Source organism: Chelonia mydas, chromosome 1 (genome assembly GCF_015237465.2).
Source record: "Chelonia mydas isolate rCheMyd1 chromosome 1, rCheMyd1.pri.v2, whole genome shotgun sequence".
In the NCBI taxonomy this organism is placed as follows: domain Eukaryota; kingdom Metazoa; phylum Chordata; order Testudines; family Cheloniidae; genus Chelonia; species Chelonia mydas.
Genome location: NC_057849.1, coordinates 258,446,860 through 258,464,240, shown reverse-complemented (window position 1 = coordinate 258,464,240; position 17,381 = coordinate 258,446,860). Strand labels below are relative to the sequence as shown.

At 50.2% G+C, this 17,381-nt stretch overlaps 1 protein-coding gene across 2 annotated transcripts; it reads left to right on the top strand.

Annotated features, from left to right (window-relative positions):
• Nucleotides 1–241: 241 nt before the first annotated feature.
• Nucleotides 242–17,321, top strand: TNFRSF13C (TNF receptor superfamily member 13C). Of its 2 annotated transcripts, XM_037882803.2 has the most exons (5): nucleotides 242–1,915; nucleotides 2,222–2,289; nucleotides 3,456–3,744; nucleotides 4,328–4,510; nucleotides 15,859–17,321. In XM_037882803.2, exons 3-5 carry the CDS (start codon nucleotides 3,621–3,623, stop codon nucleotides 16,182–16,184), a joined length of 633 nt encoding a protein of 210 aa, XP_037738731.1. In that variant the 5' UTR covers nucleotides 242–1,915; nucleotides 2,222–2,289; nucleotides 3,456–3,620; the 3' UTR covers nucleotides 16,185–17,321. The 2 variants fall into 2 exon arrangements, with proteins under 2 accessions (XP_037738731.1, XP_043400229.1); XM_043544294.1 differs by lacking the exons at nucleotides 242–1,915; nucleotides 2,222–2,289 and having other exon boundaries at nucleotides 2,571–3,744.
• Nucleotides 17,322–17,381: the final 60 nt, after the last annotated feature.

Sequence of the window (17,381 nt, the reverse complement as noted above, 5' to 3'; positions counted from 1 at the left end):
ATGGACTTAACTGGCTTTATTTAGACTCCCCCATTTGAAAATTTGGCCATGAGTGAGTTGCCCAAGGTCACGTACTTAGTTCATGGGAGAAATAAGAATAGGACCTAAGAATCCTGCCTCCTACCCTAAGTAAAGGGGCAACAAGACAGAAGAGAGAAGAAAGAGCGAGATGTGGAAAGAAGAAGGAAAAGAGGGAGGGGTAAGATGGCCAGAGGGAGATGGTGTGTGGCGGGTTGTGGTGGGGGGGAGGAGAGATGGAAACAGGAGACTAGGGTCATTGAGATGACTGGAGTAGAGAGAACACAAAAGAACTGGGTCGGGGAAAGTAAAGAAGGCCAATGGGAAATAGAGTGATTGTCCCTCTTGGAAAAAGACAATAGCAGGTGAAATTAATGCGAGCAAAGAAGCCATTTGCCTGGTGACACATATTTCCAGAGAAAGATTTTCTGAAGAGCATGGTAGCTGATCATTATATGGGTGTAAGCAGCCTACTGCTCTGACTCATCACACCACCTCAAACCAGTGGGTGCCACAGGAGCCCGATGACGAAGGATGTCTGCAGAGGTGGAATCGCACTGGGCATGAGCGTTGTCATGATTCCTGCATCCAACACACTCAGCAGAGAGCTGGAAACAGGACTGGAATGAGTGTATGTGTCTATATAGCGACACTGAGACTGTACCAGAGAGAACTCCTATTTAGTGAAAGCTTTTCAGACTCAATGTTTTGCAAACAACATCTTACAGGGGCTGAATTACTGCTGTTGGCTACAGAGATGTTTATTAAAGAGGCCTAGCAGAGGTTAATCACCTGTCAGTTGAAGCCATCATATCAATGGGATATGTGCCTTGGCTCTTTGAAATGCCGCGCCATACTCTTAGTTGAAGTTTCAGGCCTGAACATCTTGTCTCTATGTGTAATGAGGGCATGACACACAGAGTGCCACATGGTCTTTATTTCCTAGACCCAGTCACCTGCCCTGGGTCAATTACAAAAAAAAAAAAATGGAATACCCTATTCACACACAGGAGAAGTGCATCTCACTCTTGGGGCTGCTAACATACATTAATGAAGCAGAGAGCATTTGGGGGTGGGGAGAGCAGGGAGAGTCTTTTTCACTCAGGTCTCGGCTGCAATGCTAAATCACGTTCCATAGGAGCTGGACTTGACAGGGGCTTCGGGCTTTGGAAAGGATTTTTACCAACCTAATAGGATCAACTCCTGCAATTTTGTTGCGAGTCACAGGATGTTTGGTGTTTTTGCTAAAGCTGCAGTTCCTGAAGTTAAGTGAGTACAAGATAATCCCAGTTTTCCCTGAAAGGCAAAAGTACATTTCTAGCCCTCATGATTGTGGCTAAAAGCTTGAAAACATGATCCAAGTGAATCTGGAAGACTCAAAAGTCAGAAGGCAAAGAAAAAGAACCCTATATATATTATTTTTGAGACGATTTCACAATTTTGGGGAGTGCCACTCATGATTTTTGAATGCTGAAGCCTGACAATACTTGGGGATGGGTTGAAAAATGCCTGTTGTAGTTTTTTTAACATCTCAACACCGTAAAAATGTGTACAGCATGATTTATTTTCAAGCCATCCGCATGGATTTTGTAAGAGTCCTCTTTCCATTCGTCCACCCTGTTCCTTCGTGAGTGCTGCCTCAGGGCGAGAGCATTCCCACAATGCTTTCTGCTGTTTGAAAGGTACTTGCACTCAGCTTTCTTGTTTGCAGGATGGTCCTGCAGTCCAGCAGGAATACATGTGAAGCGGTGAGAAGTGACAGGAGGGGAAAGATAAGAAGATTCTCACACCCAAGCAATCTGCTGTAGGACAGGAGGAATCCGGCAAGAATCGCTGACAGATATCCTGGGTCCCTGCAGAGGAGTCTCATCTGCAGAGGAGTCTCAACCAACCACAAGTGTGTATTTGGAGAAGAAATGTTCTCTTTCCTATTAATTATGGAGCTTTATGTAGAGTGGTGTGAGGGGTAAGGCTGGGAATAAGTGGATGAAACTGATCAAAGGGAAATCTAGAGTAGATGTCATGAAATATTTAAGATCTATTCAACTACAAGAGCCCCCCAAAGAAAGTGGTGAAATCCCATCCTTGGGGTAATTTAAAACAGGACTGGACAAAACAATGAAGAATATGCTGCAGGGAAGAAGCAAGGGAGGGTTGCGGGTAGTAGACAAGCTGGGACATCACTGGTTTCTTTCATCTCCAGGGTCTAGGATTCTCCGAATAACAACTGGAATAACAGCTCTTGCTGTGAAACAACCATCCATCCTGCAGGTGCTTTGGTTGTGGAAAAAGGGAAGAGCTGTTGACGACACAAAAGAGTTAATGTGTTAAGTGCATGAACCAAAGCACACTTAAGTCAGTAGGAGTCTTTTCATTAATTTCACTGGGCTTTGGACCAGACATGGGTTCCTCTATGACATAGGTCACAAGTGACATGAGTTTTGAGGGTCTCAGTCTCATTCTAGCCAGGAATTGTTTACATCACAAATCCAGTTTGGCGTGATTGGATATTGCTGCTCAAGAAAAGTCAGGAACTGGAAGAGCAGAGGGAGCTGCAGATTAGGATTCAGGTGCATTGGCAGAGCTGTGGAGAGAAGACCAAGATAGGAATAGCAGGGGAAGCTGCAAGTTCAAAATAACAGACATGGAGGTGCTCTGATTCCATGGAGAAAAGGGCCGTAGAAATGAATAGGCAGATTAGCTGCAAAAAGGAAGCAAAATAAATAATTTGTGTAACATGAACAAATACAACACATGTGATGCTGAGTAATATTCCACCATGTTCAGACATATCTGTAGCTCAGAACTACAGAGGCGGGGAGGGTGTTCGTTAAGTACGGGCCCATGTGGAGAGTTCTAGTTTTACTGATACTTGTGCTGAGAAGTGGAGTCATAAACCCAGAAACCACAGCTCCGATCCCCAAATGGGCTCTCTCACACCGTAATGAGGCAAAAACCAGCCCTGGGTTGGAATGGGAATCCCTTCAAAGTGAGATAAAGAAGGGTGAATGGCAGAAACTGAGAAGGCCGCAAAGCAGGGCACAGCTGAGGCCTCCAAACCAAAACCAAAGTGGTGGTGAGAGAGATGAGATGTAGTGAGTGAAAAGGGAAGTGAAAAGACAAGAGGGATGGGACTAGTGGGCAGTGACTGAGAAAGAGTTTGAGTTGTGGCTTTCACTTGCTTGGATTCCTTCTACAAGCAATGCTTGTCCCTGGAGGAGAGACTGGAGTATCAACTAGTGGTTGGCTGTGGTGTGGCAGGAAGCAGGTTATTGGACTAGAAGGACAACTAGTCAGCGCTGGTGTGGTGGCTCCTATGGGCTATGGAGCTGTTAGATGGGCAGGTTGGGGGAGGGAGATGGGCTGAGCGGGGGTGTTGCGTGGGCAGGCTTGGCTGACGCCTTCAGCACATTTCCTCTCCTCCTCCCCTGATAAAGGGCCGCCCTGGGGGAAGTGCAGAGAGCTGGAGCCCCCGAGGGACAGACACAGCTTGACAGACTGTATCTCCCTCTGACACAGCCCCCAGGGCTCTGTGAATTCACACTTGGGCGGCATTCGTCTAAATCTCCGGACAATAAAGGAATTTTGAATCTGACTCGGACATGATGCGAGGAAACTCAGACAGACACCCAGACGCTGCCTGCTCCCCTCCCCAGTGCTTTGACCCCTTGACCAAGGGATGTGTGAGGTGCACAGAACTGCCTGGACACGCCGAGGAGGACACAAGTAAGAGGAGAGCGGCAGCCCCTGGGTTCCCTGGAGGGGGATCAGGCCCCCATTGGGGATCGGCCCCCTCTTGAAGGGAAAGATTCCAGGGACTGAAGGAATGAGAGAGAGAAGGTGGGGATGGGTTCAGGAAGGCAGGGGAGCTTCATCCCGAGCGGTGTGGGGAAAAGAAAAACAAAGGAATGGGACAGTCACCAGCAGCCAGGGAAGGGGAGGAGGGAGAGACAGAAAGGTGAATGAGACCCCAACAGCTAGGGAGAGAGAGATTTCAACCCACCCCAGCGATGGAAAAGACAGGCAATATGAGAGGTGCCCCATCCGCACTCTGGGTGAAATAAGGATCGTTTAGAAGAGAGAAGGTGGGGGACTTGGACTATTACTTCCCTGTGTAAGGGGGTCAGAATGGGCAGATGTTGGGAATTACAATTGGTGAGGGAATTTGCCCCACATTTGATGAAAATTTTGGGATTATCCGCTGTGTTTTAACTCCCCAGCCCCTGAGACCACCCAGGCTTGCCGTCCTGAAGCCTGCACAGTAGCTCCCCTCGGGCTGACCACTATCTTGCTTTAATTCTCTCCACAGCATGCCACAACAGCGTAGCCCCCACTTCAACCCAAGCACCAGCACCTGGCCCAGGTTTGATCTTTGGGATCCCTGCTTTAGTGGGGCTAGTCCTGGTCCTGGCTGCACTCTGTGGCTTGCTGACCTGTCAAGTGAGGAGGAGGCGGCAGAGGAAGAGGAGGAGCCCCAATGAAAAGCCCAAGGGTAGGTGTCTTTGTTTCATAGATCTGAAGGGCAGAAGGGATCATTGGATCATCTAGTCTGACCTCCAGTGTAACACAGGCCAGAGAATTTCACCCAGTGATTCCTTCGTCAAGTCCAACCCCATGGGTCTGAACCTGACCACATCTTTTGGATAGACATTCAGACTAAGTGATGGAGAATCTACCACAGCCCTTGAGAATCTGTTCCAATTACCCATCACTTAAAGTGTTGTGCCTCATTTCCAGTTTGGACTCTGCTGACTTCAACTTCTAGCCGCTGGCTCTTGTGATGCTTTTGCCTGCTAGATTGCTGAGCCCTCTAGCATCAGACCCCTTCTTCCTCTGTAGGCACTTTCAGCCGTGATTAAACCACCTCTTACTCTTCTCTTCCATAACTAAATAGATTGAGTTCCTTTAGTCTTTGTAAGGCAACGAGGCCTCCCAGGGCTCCGAGCGAGATGAGACAGGCCAAAATACTTGTCCCAGCTCTTCTCCAGAAGCCCCACTAGCTTCTGCAGAAGCTCTCAAGAAAAAAAAAAAAGTGAAATTTTCCAAGTGGCCCCATCTCAGCTCCATTTGTGCACTTGAAGCTTTATGGACACAAACACTTCCCCCCTTATTTTGAGCATATCCATCTGTACGCACAGGTGATAGATGCTCACAGAGGTTGGTACAAATGAGTACAATGCCCAGAATGCATTTGCTTTCAGGCTAAAGAGCTCAACCATTTGGGGAAAAGTTCTGCAGTAATGCAGTCGGGCTCCACTGGAATTATTCTAAAATACTGCATCACTGAACAGAGAATGAGATCCTTTCTGTAGGCTTTTTTTACCTGCTTTATAGAATTTTGCTGCAGAGCTATAATGCTCCGTTAGATTTTATAAGTTGATTCATAAAAACTATAGAGAAGTTACCATTTTGTATTCAATTCTGCAGATTTTTTCTCCAAGTTAGAAATACATACCCAGTTGTTCATGCTTGCAAAGTTGTGCTTTTAATCCTAAACTAATAATTAAATGGCAAAAAAGTTCATTAACACAGATGGTGGCCTGGCGATAGCTCATGCCATTCCAGAACATAGAGTTCAGCAAAACTCAAACTTCTGGAAACCACAAAATATAGAGTTCAGGTAAATACGCACACCACTTTACTTCTGCCCCCTGGGAGCTGGCAATAGCCACTGGAAATTATCTGCATGTAGAGGCGGATTTACAGTGAAAAACAGGTTGCCCCTGGCACGGGCCCCACAACGATGGGGGCCCCAGGGCTGGGCAGCTGCGGGGACAGAAGCTTGGTCCTGCCGGCTCCTGGGGCTCCTGCTGCAGGCTCCGCACCCACCGGCGGCCAAGATCTCCCCTCCTCTACCTCCTCCCCTGAGTGTGCCACGTTCGCGCCCCTCCCTGCACTTCCCCCGCCGCCAAACAGCTGTTTGCTAGAGCTCAGGTCACTCCAGGAGGGAGGGGGAGGAGCGGGGCCGCAGTGCACTTGGGGAAGGAGGCGGAGAAGAGGCAGGGGCGGGGCCTTGGGGAAGGGGGTGGAATCGGGGCAGGGCGGAGCAAAGGCTCCTACACATACCCCCCACCGCCCAGCTCCCTGCTGTCAGCCACTCAGGGCAGGGGGCTGGGTGCACCCCCATGACCCCAGCCCACACCCCCAGCCTTGACTCCTGCACCCCCTCACACACCCCCAGCCCCCTGCCCTCCCTGACTCCTGCACCCCCCCCCACATCTCCCCCCCACCCTGACCCCCAAACGGGCGCTTCTGCACCCCCCAACACACATTCCCACCTGTACCCCTTGCACTAAATGGGAGCTGCTCCAGGTAAGCGCTCCACACCCCAAGCCCCTGCCCCAGCCCTGAGCCCCCTCCTGCACCCTAACTCCTGGCCAGACCCTGCACCCCAACCCCCAGCCCACTCCTGCACCCTAACTCCCTTCCAGACCCTGCAACCCCAGCCCTGCGCCCCCTCCCGCACCATAAGTCCTGGCCAGACCCCGCACCCCAATGTTTTTTTACATTTTTTTAATAAAGAGCTCTTATCCAAAGCACTTTCCAATAGTTTCCAATAGGTCCAAAGAATATTTGGAAAGATCATTAAGTGGTCCGCTGAGACCCTCAGCGATTTTCAGGTGGTCTTTGTGGAAAAATAAGTTAGACTACCAAAACAATCAAGGTACCTCACTTTATTTTCATTTACCTCCTATTACTTATAGGAGGAGGACGAAGAAAAAAAGAATGAAAAATGGTTGGGGCGGGGGATAAGAGAGAATGTTCTTTTTCTTGGCTGGGTCCCAAGGAGGGGCCCCAAAAATGGAGCTGAGCACAGGGCTCCACTAATTCTAAATTTGCCACTGTCTGCATGCGCTCCAGCTGCATTCACTGTGCTAGTTGGAGCCGTATTGAATGGTAGAGGAATATGTTGGAGCAGCTTGGAGGAGCTGTAATTGTGATATGAGGAGGTCTGGGTCTGAGTCCCGCACGGTGTGATCAAAGGAAGAGGTGCACGCGTGTATTTTGAGGGTCCCGTCAGCATCATTTCAGCACAGAATTGCATCGGTCATGTCAATAGCAGGACACTGGGGTCTTCTTGCCATGGGTATCATCGGTAGTGAGGTGGGATGTGAGAGCTATTGGTGGATTTAATGATGGGTATGGGAAAGTACAGGTTTGGTGGTCTCCTGTGTGCAGGTGTGAAGGGGTTGTAGAAGGGTATGGAGTGGTTATTCAATTTTTCAAGTATCGTATTAGGTCAGGGGAGTAAGCTCCGTGTTGGAGCATAGGGCAGGGGCAGGTAGCCCCTGTCCAGTACAGTAAAAAGACAGCGCAAATGTGTGTGTTATGGTTGTATTGGGGCATCACTCAAAGAGGACGAAGATACGGTTGTCTGGGTGTTTACCTGAACTCTAGTTCCTGGTTTTCTCAAGTCTGAGTTTTGCTGAACTCAACATGCTGGAAGGGCACGAGCTATCACTGGGCAACCTGCACTCTGGGGCAATGTTTTTTCCCCGTTTAATTTCCTAGATTTTTAAACAGAAAGAGAAATGTTTGTTAGTAGGAGTTAGTGGCCATTTAGACAGGTGTAGTTCTCATCTAGGTTTGCAGTTGATATGCTACTGTGGCAAGGTAATAACTAAAAGAGCTAGATTTTATATTGTGCAATTCATCAGTAGCTCTCAGACAACTTTACATCCTTATCACCATTCTCCAGGTGGGAAACTGATTTGCCAGAGTTACCCAGCAGGCCAGTGGCAGAGCTAGGAACAGTCTAAATACAGTGGTGTTTCCACTAAGCCAGTGGTTCTCAACCTTTCTGGGCTCAGAACCCATTTGTAAATGTTTACGTCCTGCCACGTCCCAGTAAATAGTCTGGGGGTGGAAGCCTTGGGGTGGTCTTGGTTGGGTCCTGGCCCCCTAGTGGGTGGCAGCTCCTGTGCTGTTGGGCTGGCTGGGCTTGGCTCTCCGCTCCAGGCATTGCTACCTCCGGGGTTGCAGCGCTGCTCAGGTTTGGTCCCGCCCCCTGACTGGACCAAATTTGTGAGTAGAGTTCTGACCTGGCTCATGGGGTTACAGTGTGACTCACTCAAATTTGGCCTATTGAGGCTCTCGTCATCATGACAGCTGGACGAAACCTGAGTGGCACTGCGACCCCAGAGGTTGTAGTGCCTGGAGCAGGGAGGTGAGCCCAACCAGCCCTGTGGGACAGGAGCTGCAGGAGCTGCCATGCGACCAACCCTTTGAAACATTCCCAATTTTGGGAAACCCTGCACTAGGCCACCTGGTTGCTATGCAGTTCCTCAGTGCTTCTTCCCCCTTGCACATTGTGTTCCAGTGGAATGGGGATAGCCTTTGCAATGTGTAGTTGCTAACAGGGCTGGTGAGAGAAATCTCATCCACAGTCTATGTCCCAAAACCTTGACAGTTTTACTACATGTTTGTTACAGTAACTAAGTGTGGGAGAGAAGACTGGTGTGTGTCTCCTTCTCCACCCCCCAACCTAGGGTTGCCAGGCGTCCGGTTTTCGACCGGAACACCCAGTTGAAAAGGGACGTTGGCGGTTCCGATCAGCACCACTGACCGAGTCATTAAAAGTGCGGTTGGCAGCGCAGCGGGGTTAAGGCAGGCTCCCTGCCTGCCCTGGCTCTGCGCGGCTCCCGGAAGTGACCAGCATGTCCCTGTGGCCCCTCAGCACAGGGGTGATCAGGGAAGCTCCACACACTGCCCCTGCCCCAAGCACCAGCTCCGCAGTTCTCATTGGCTGGGAACCACGACCAATGGGAGCTGCGGGGGTGGCGCCTGCGGGGGTGGGCAGTGCGCACCATGCAGAGCTGCTTGGCAGCGCCTCCGCCTAGGGGCTGAACATGATGGCCGCTTCGGGGAGCAGTGTGGAGCCATGGTGGGCAGGGAGTCTGCATTACCCACGCTGCACTGCTGACTGGGAGCCATCTGAGGTAAGCGCCGCCTGGACGGAGCCCACAGCCCGAATCTCCTGCCCCAGGTCAGAACCCCCTCCTGCACCCTAACTCCCTCTCAGACTCCGCACTCCACCCCACATAGGGGTGATGCATATCTTAGCTAATTGTGTTCTGGATTTCAGATGTTTAAATCTGTTACCCTTCCTCCCTCCCACCCCAGCTCATGTGGAGGGACAGGTAGAGGGGCCCAGACACCCCACCAGGATCAGGGTTCCCAGATCCCGGGACCCACAGCAGGCAGGGCACAGAGCGGGGCTCCCTCAGATCCCAGCACACATACAGAAGGGAAGCCCCCTTCCCCCAACTTCCTCCACTACTCCCTATTGCTCCTGTCTTTTCACCTCCCCCATCACACATTCCCATGTATCCCCCTCCTCTGCCACCTATCACCACCTACTCTTCCACCCCTCCCCTCCCAGGGAGTATTTGCATTTATAATTGATTTGCTTTTCAAATATAGCTTCATCCTCTCCTGAATATTCTGCTGTACTCAGATTACATTTCTCCAGAAACACCACAAAACTTGAGAGGCAGCTTTTCCCCAAATGTTTACAGTTCAGTCTCAGATTTCTGCCCAGGGTAGGTTTCAAACTTCAAAGTTGCAAGCGCAGAGCGTTGTCAAGTAGTCCATTCATCTTGCTGAGATGTTCTGGGATGAAAGAGAATACTCAGTGGGAATGAATACAGCCTGAAACAATAACTTGGAGACACGTGAACTGCTCCATGGCAGGAGGTGTTCCCTTCCCCCCCACCAGGACTTTCTGATGTGTGTCAAGCACTGTGGGTTTGATACATCCTCTGAGTATGCCTGTTCTAAGCTACCCACATCCTGATTCACATGGGGGAGGGGGTAGGAAGAGGGGCTCAGACCCTCCAGCAGAGCCCCCCCCCCCCCGATCACCATAGATGGGCAGCCCCTCCCCCCCAATCCTGGCACACAGAGGCACAGGGCTCAGGTACCACGGCGGTGGGGGGGGACAGGGAGCACCAGATCCCAGCTTACATGGAGGAAGGGAGAGGGGCTGAAACTCCCTTCCCTCCCAGATCATGGCGCACACACAAAGTAAGGAAGAATGTAGGGCTGACAGGAGCCCCTGCCCCTATGCTCCCCAATCCCTATGCTGCTTACCCCCTTGTCCTCTTCCCAGTGTCCCTCCCCCAAGCCCTCTCTTCCCCTATCACTCATCCCCCATCCCTCAATGCAGCCCCGAAACCCTCTCACCCCATTCACCACGCTCCTCCACCCCCCTAACATGCTCCTCCCCTGCCAGCAAGCATTCACATTCCCCCGAAATAAAAGAAAATCTGGACAGATTTTAGCAATTTGCCTCCCAACCTTTCCCAGATTTCTGCCCAAAGTAAGACTAATCTGACACGAGCTGGGTGGAGGGTTTGAAGAGCTCTGTGTTAGCTCGAAAGCTCATCTCCCTCACCAACAGAAGTTGGTCCAGTCAAAGATATTACCTCACTCACCTTGTCTCTCTAATGGGCTGGGAGGGTTACCTTCAAAGGTTTACTGCTTATCCCTTTGACTATCTAGGGAAAGTTTGAAGGCTATCAAACCTGAGAACCCAACTCCTCTGTCTGCACAGGCTCAGTGTAATCTATTAGGCTCAAGAACAAACAAGGGAAGCTTGGGACAAGTCTAATGGGAAAAGCAAATCTTTTTCAAACAACATTTTAATTTGACTTCCCTCAAAGGGCTAACGGGTGCCACGTGCGCCGTTGGGGTAACCCAAGCACAGGAGACCCTGGTGGGATGATAGGAGGACCCTGGTTGGAGCTCTAGCCAGGAGAAAAAAGTTGCCAGAATCTCTCAACTTTAAGAAAAGCTGGTTTTCTGAGGCTGCATCTTGGGAACCTCTTGCTCAAGTGGCTGTGAATTTGGATCACTGACAGAGCATTGTGCCCCCAGGAGGCACGCCAGCTTTCAAGGCAAGCTCATAACCATGTAGATTTTCGAGCACTTAGAAGAGTGGAGCTTTAAGTGGAAAGCTGGTCTTAACCTCAAGTATAGAAGAGCTGTGGGGCTTCCCTCCCTTCCCTCCCAGCCACAAAGGGGCCGTGCTCCCTAATCAAAAGTCAGGCAAGGCCACTCTTGGGTTGGGTGGGGCCAGGTCTCTTTTCCCATGGGAGCTTGTGCCTCTGTGCTGACTCAACCCCACGCTCTCTTCTCAGAAGCTGTCATGCATAATTTCATGTCTCCCTGAGCACATCAGTGGCTTCTGGGGAGTGGGTAAGATGTGCTGTTTTCCTGTTCTCTTCCCCCTTCTGCTTCGAAGTTTCTGTGCAGCCGAGCTGGGGGGAAGGAGGGGAAAGTTCCCTGTGAATAAGCCGTCCCTGCATACTGATGCTGGCTCCATGACTGTGCTCCTCTCAGTATCAGCAGCAGCTAGGGTGAGAGATCATCCAGGGCCTTTCAGCTCCCAGGCAGAGCACTTGGTTAATGAATTAGAGTGAAGTTTGCTGCAATAAGTCACGAACATTAAAATATTAAGAATGCCACAGGTGAAAGAATCTATCCATGAAAGGGTGTGGAAGTGACAAGGTAAGGTAGCAAGCATGAGGCATGGAGTAGTCTTATAGTTTAAACATTCTCAAATGAGACTCCGGACATCAGAAATTCCCTTAACCCTGATCCCAAGGCCTGACTGCCACAAACACAACGCTTCAGTATGCAATCTGGAAAGAAAGCTTCAAAAGACTTAAAATAGCAACATGGGCATATGTTTAAGTGTGTAAAAGAGGGGGCCAGAGACATGAGAGACTAAAAAGGGTCATTTTTAAATTAATTATAACTTCAGTATCATTTCATGAAATGACTTGAAATGTGAGGGGGTCGGGGGGACACCCCCCACCATCCTAATAGCAATCAGAAAAAGTGCTGGTGAAAATCTTTTTATTTTCCTAAACTAATGTGGGGTGAAGATTGGGCTTGTAATGGAACTGAAACAGTCACCATACCCAGGCTTTCTATGACTGTCGCTCAGCCTTGTGTCAGGATCTTCTTCCTGCCTTAGCAGGCTACTCCCAGCCCTCCTAGCTGGGCCAACTCCCGCAGTGTTCGGGTCTTCCCTACAGCAACCTTGCTTGAATTTCCTCAGTCTCTGCCATGGCTTACTTCCTGCTGCTTGTGGGTAGAATCATCTAATTCAACACAGTTGTGTCTCTTAAGTAATCAAGGTTGGCTAGCCTCAGGCTTCCCAACCAAAGGGGCGAGCCACCCTGTTACAGGAACCCTGGCTGCAGCGGTGCAAGTAGAAATAATTTCTTACCAGTACTGCACTCATGGGAGGGACACAGGGGTGAAGAGCATGTGACCTCCCCACGTGACCCTCTATGTGACTCCTCTCTGTCCCGCCCCCAGCCCAGGGCCCCCATGCTCTCCCCATCCCCTCCGACACCCACCTTTGTATATACAAACATCAACATGCTTAACTACTCACTTTCCCCCACATATGTAGTATTCAGTCTCTTTATATGGAATATGGGAGTTGGGTGAGGAGCCATTTCAGCATATGTATGATTTATTAAAAGACAAATTTTAAGTAGAACTGTATCCTAAACTGCATTATGGTATTGTACCCAAACATGGCATTTCAATGAGAGATTCAACTTCCTTTATACGAACAGAACAGACTCCTGAAACGCTTACCACAAAAGTGATCCATACTCATGCAAATAGTCCCACTGTCTTCAGTGGGATTGATCAAATGATTAAGGGTTTACAGGATTAGGTTCCAAGTTTGTAAATTGTTCTGGATGAAATTGACAGTGCCTGAGCTGTCAGATCAGAAGGAGCTTCATTTGAAGAAAGGCGGATAGATGTGTGATAAGTCTTAGCTCCGTTGCTAAGATGAGGAACATATTTTCAGCAAAGTTCTTGGCAGATTCCAGAGGCAGCTGGTTTAAGACCATCAGTGTCCGGCATTATAATCTTCATTTATAGTTCTCTCACCCACAAAGCTGGAAAATGAGGCATTTGTTTTCTTTGTTTTGCTGCTCCAGTTCCAGTTAACAAAATGTCTGTTAGACTAGTTTGGCTGCAAAGAAGAATTATATGTACACTGGGGACAACATCTGATTCCCATCAGGCTGCAGAACTGGGCTGACATCAGAATCCAAACATCCTCTGGTCAGTGCAAGCGGAGGCATTCCTCTAATGATTTGGACTTGATGTGATGCAGTATGAATGTCATGGATAATTCAGACCAAGGGGAGAAACAGAATCAAAGACTCTGTTTAAACACCTTCCATTCTCCCCCGCCACACACACACTCCTCCCCTCTTGAGGACTCCTGACCAATGTAACAGCACAATACATATGTATTGTATTACTTAAACAAACTTAAACAAAGCCTTTGTTTAAGTTTTTTAGCATATGTATTGTGCTGTTAAAGCCATATAAAGAATGAATGCCCTCCCTAGCCATGTTCTGCTCCTTTAAGGAGCAGACCGCAGCCCTACCCCCTCCGGAGGGGGAGGGGCTAGTGCCAAGTCTTTCCGGTACCCCGTACCTACTAAAAATTTCTTGCCGGTACTGCGTACTGGAGGGTACCACCCTACTTGCACTCCTGTGCTGAGACCTTAACTACAGAAGCAGCTGCCTCTCCATCACCTGTAGATGGGAGGGGATTGTGCATGAGAGGGGCTTGCCAGCTCGAGAAGTGGGCACTGAAGGGATGAGGCAGCTGCATGGGAAGCATTGGCAGCTCTCTTATGGTATGTCTACACTGCAATTAAAAACCCTTGGCTGGCCCGTGCCAGCTGACTCGGGCTCAGGCTAAGGGGCTGTTTAATTGTAGCTTAGCAGGAGCTCTGGGACTCTCCCACCTCACTGTGTCCTAGAGCCCAGGCACCTGCCCGAGCCTGAAAGTCTAAACCACAATTGAATAGCCTCAGCCCAAGTCAGCTGGTGCAGGCCAGCCATGAGTTTTTAATTACAGTGTAGACATACCCATGAGGGCTTGTCTGCACTGGAGAGATCAGTCAGTGGTAAAGAAATTGATTGTCCCACCACCATGTTAGTATAAATTGGTGGAAGGTTTGCCCTTGTGTCCACACTCAGGCTACCTTAAACTAGTCCAGGTGAGGCAGTTTGACAGATGACAGCTCCCTCAGTTGGGCAAGTTCCGTAGTGTGCTGGCTGATGGTCTCCTTTTACACACCCCCAGCCATGTCCCCGTCATCCAAAACCCCCATAGTAGGAGGGGGTCGCACATAGCTTGCATAGGCCAAGCTCATTTCACCCACCATCCCTCCGTTCCCCCCACAAGCTCCCAGTGGGCCACCTTCGCATCCCCCTCTATTTCAGGAACTCCCTGCAACTCCCCTTAATCGCCCCCCTGCTAGGGGCTCTGGGTGCCCCCATGTTAGCATCCTCCAGTCTCCCCCCCATCCACCAGGGGTTCTGTGTGCCCCCATGACCCTTTTCCCTCCCCCTAAAGAGGGTCCCCCATTTTCTCTACCATGCCAGGGGTTCTGTTACCCCTACTTCCCCCTCCCCTTACATCAAGGTCCCATGCCAGGGACTCTGTGTGTCTTCCCTCTCCTCTCTCTCCACAAAGCACCTGTCTTCCTTCCCCCACCCATCAGAAGGGAGGGTTGGACAGCCGGTGCCCTCTCTCCCTCAGCTGGAGCAGGCTTTGAGGAGGCAGGACTTTAGGAAGAAGGAAGGGATGAAGAAAGCCTCCTTCTCTCTCCTCTTCCCTCTAGCTGTCCCTGCTGGCTGCCTGTCCACCCCACAGGGAGAGCAATTATTTCTCTTCTGTATTCAGGGTGTCAAGATGTTAAATGCTGATGGGAGGGTGAGCAGGGGTATTGTGATGCTGCAAGATGGTAGTGGGTGCTATCCACAGGTGGCAGACACTCCAAGTGTTCCCCATTGTCCCTCTATAGATGTTCTGATCGCCCCCAGAATCAACAGAGGTCTGGCATTGAGGCCCGGAACATTCCCTGAAATGCTGGCCTGGATCAGAGGTGGTGTTCAAAAGTTATCTTGTTACAGATAAACCAAGAAATGATGTTGAGTGTAAGGCCTTGCGCTCTCAGCCAACTACCCATCCCCAGAAATGTCCTCCATGCACTTTACCCCATTCTTCTCCCACCCCCAAAATGCACCCTCCCTGCTCTGCAGATCCTCAGCCAGCAACCCAGAGACTGCAATCTCCATCCCAACATAGTGTCCCACGGTGTCCCCTCCCCTCCAACGCACTCCCCTCTCCCCGCAGTGATGTCCCAGAGGTTTGCAGCCAGCAGAAGGAGCAGAGCTAGTAGTTAGAGCCGGGGCTTTCTCTACACTAGAGAAGGCAGCATTGCAGTCTATTGTTCCACAGCTCACGGAGCTCCAGCTGTGCCAGGGTGATGCATGCGTCCAATTCAGGCTAGCCCAGGTCTTACCCCCACAACATCTGGCGGTAAGTTACCTCAAGTGCTGCCTCCTTAGCAATTGTCTGACTCTCTTTTGAGCATGGATGCAAGGTGTTCTTCCGCAGGTTGGGAGGGGAACTGTCAGTGTAACCTGGCTAATGCAGACATGGTCTCTGGGAGGCGGGATGGGGAGGAAAGGCAGAACTCCTCCTTGTCACGCCTCTCCCACTTGTCACTGGGAGCACAAGAATAGTTTGGCAGCTGGGGTGAAGGTTGAGGGGCTTGTCCCAAGGGTGGGGAGGGGGGTCTGACAGCTGAACGGTTGTTGGAGCTGCCTGCTGACAACAGAGGGAGTGCCCATGGCCCTTTAACCCCCTCCTTCACTGCAGCACCTCACCTCCATCTTGCATGTGCTCCTGCAGGAGGATGTCATGGAGGGTAGCTCAGCCCTGAGCTATACAGCCCACCCTGGCTTGTGCATTATTAATCAGGTTTTTTCCCCTTGTAGAAAACCTGGACTGTGTCATTTCCTGTGAAAGCCAGGCCTGTAAGGGACCGAAACTGCCAGAAGAAGATGATCTCGTACTGGCCACATGCCAACATGTGAATGGCACCCTGAAGCATGCTGGGCCAGCAGGAAGAGGAGATTTCTCAAAGAGGAAGCCAGTCTTCCAAGGTGGGGCAGGAAGTGATGTCATTCAGCTCTCTGTTCTCTCCGCCGGCAACGAAGAACGTGACCATGGCTTTCCACTACCAGCAACAGAGCTGGGGGCCACTGTCCTGGTGACCACAAAGACCATTCAGAATAACTGCACCACTGAGGAGAGACCATGACAGCAGGCAAAATAGGGCTGGCGCTAGCTGGTTGCCCACTGAAGGTGACAAAATCGCTTCATTTGGGTGGATAAGCTGTTGCATGGAAATGACTTGAATCAGAACGAGACTTTTGCCTTAAGCGAGGTCAGCCTCCTATGCCTTTTGCCTTTTATATTTCCCCTTTCACATGGTGGTTGAAGCCAGGAAGTCCCAGTTACACCCCTAACCAATGGAGGATACCTGAGTCAATTGTATTGTCCCTGGTCCTTGAGCTCTGTAGCTGGAGAAGGTTGAAGAGAGATGGCACGTGAGAAAAAGTGATTGTTCAGAGCCAACATACCAACTGAATGATTGCTGCGCCTGCTAGCAACTATATTTTAAGGGGGTGGGGTGTGTTGTGTGGGTGTGAAGAGGGAGTCCTAGGGAGAGTGGGAAGGGTAAAAAGGAAGAACAGAGTGAAAGTTTAAATGGAAGGTGGGTGTTTCTCTAGGCCCTGATCCTGCACAACTGAAATCAATGGGAGTTTTGCCATTGGCTTCAATGAGAGCGGGGTTGGGTCCTTAGTGCTGGTACAATGCTATGTTCTGTGGGGCCCTGAGCAAAGTAACATAGGCCGGGCCCCATCCAGCTTCCATTCAACTTACAGTCAAGTCCTCCAAGCGTCAGAGGGCCCATAACATACACACACAGACACCTCCTTCCTGTGACCCCTTCACACTGTGGCAACCCCCCGCCAAGGCTCTGCGAATCCCCTTGCAGGGTCTGGGAAGCGAGGAGGTGGAGCTGAAATGCATCTTCCCAAGCAGAGAATGAGGGACGGAAATCTCTGCAGTGACCAACTGGCCCTGGAATCAGCCAGGACCATGGACAGAGAACTGGGGCTATCACTGTGGCAGGCACTTGGGATGTGTGTGCACGTCCCATTGGCCACCACTGCTTTAGTTCATGTTTCTTCAGGAAATACTACGTGTATCATGCCAACAGGAATTATAATAATAGATAATTTTAGCGTGATGGGAGGGTGAGAGGGAATATTTAGCTTATAACTGATGTTTCTGTAAGGATTTGTCTACATGGGGAAATTGACCAGCATAGCTATTCCGAATAACTCCTTATGTGGACACTCTGTTTTGAAATAAAAGTGACTTTAATCCAGAATAGTTGCTAGAGAGAATTGAAGAAGCTGCTAGAGGGAACAAAAGCCTGAATTCCTTG

Excerpts from the sequence above, each read along its gene's own strand:
- TNFRSF13C (XM_037882803.2), top strand. The coding sequence starts at position 3,621 with ATGATGCGAGGAAACTCAGACAGACACCCAGACGCTGCCTGCTCCCCT. Across the intron at positions 3,745-4,327 it reads ACACGCCGAGGAGGACACAA|CATGCCACAACAGCGTAGCC; the intron begins GTAAGAGGAGAG and ends TTCTCTCCACAG. Across the intron at positions 4,511-15,858 it reads CCCCAATGAAAAGCCCAAGG|AAAACCTGGACTGTGTCATT; the intron begins GTAGGTGTCTTT and ends TTCCCCTTGTAG.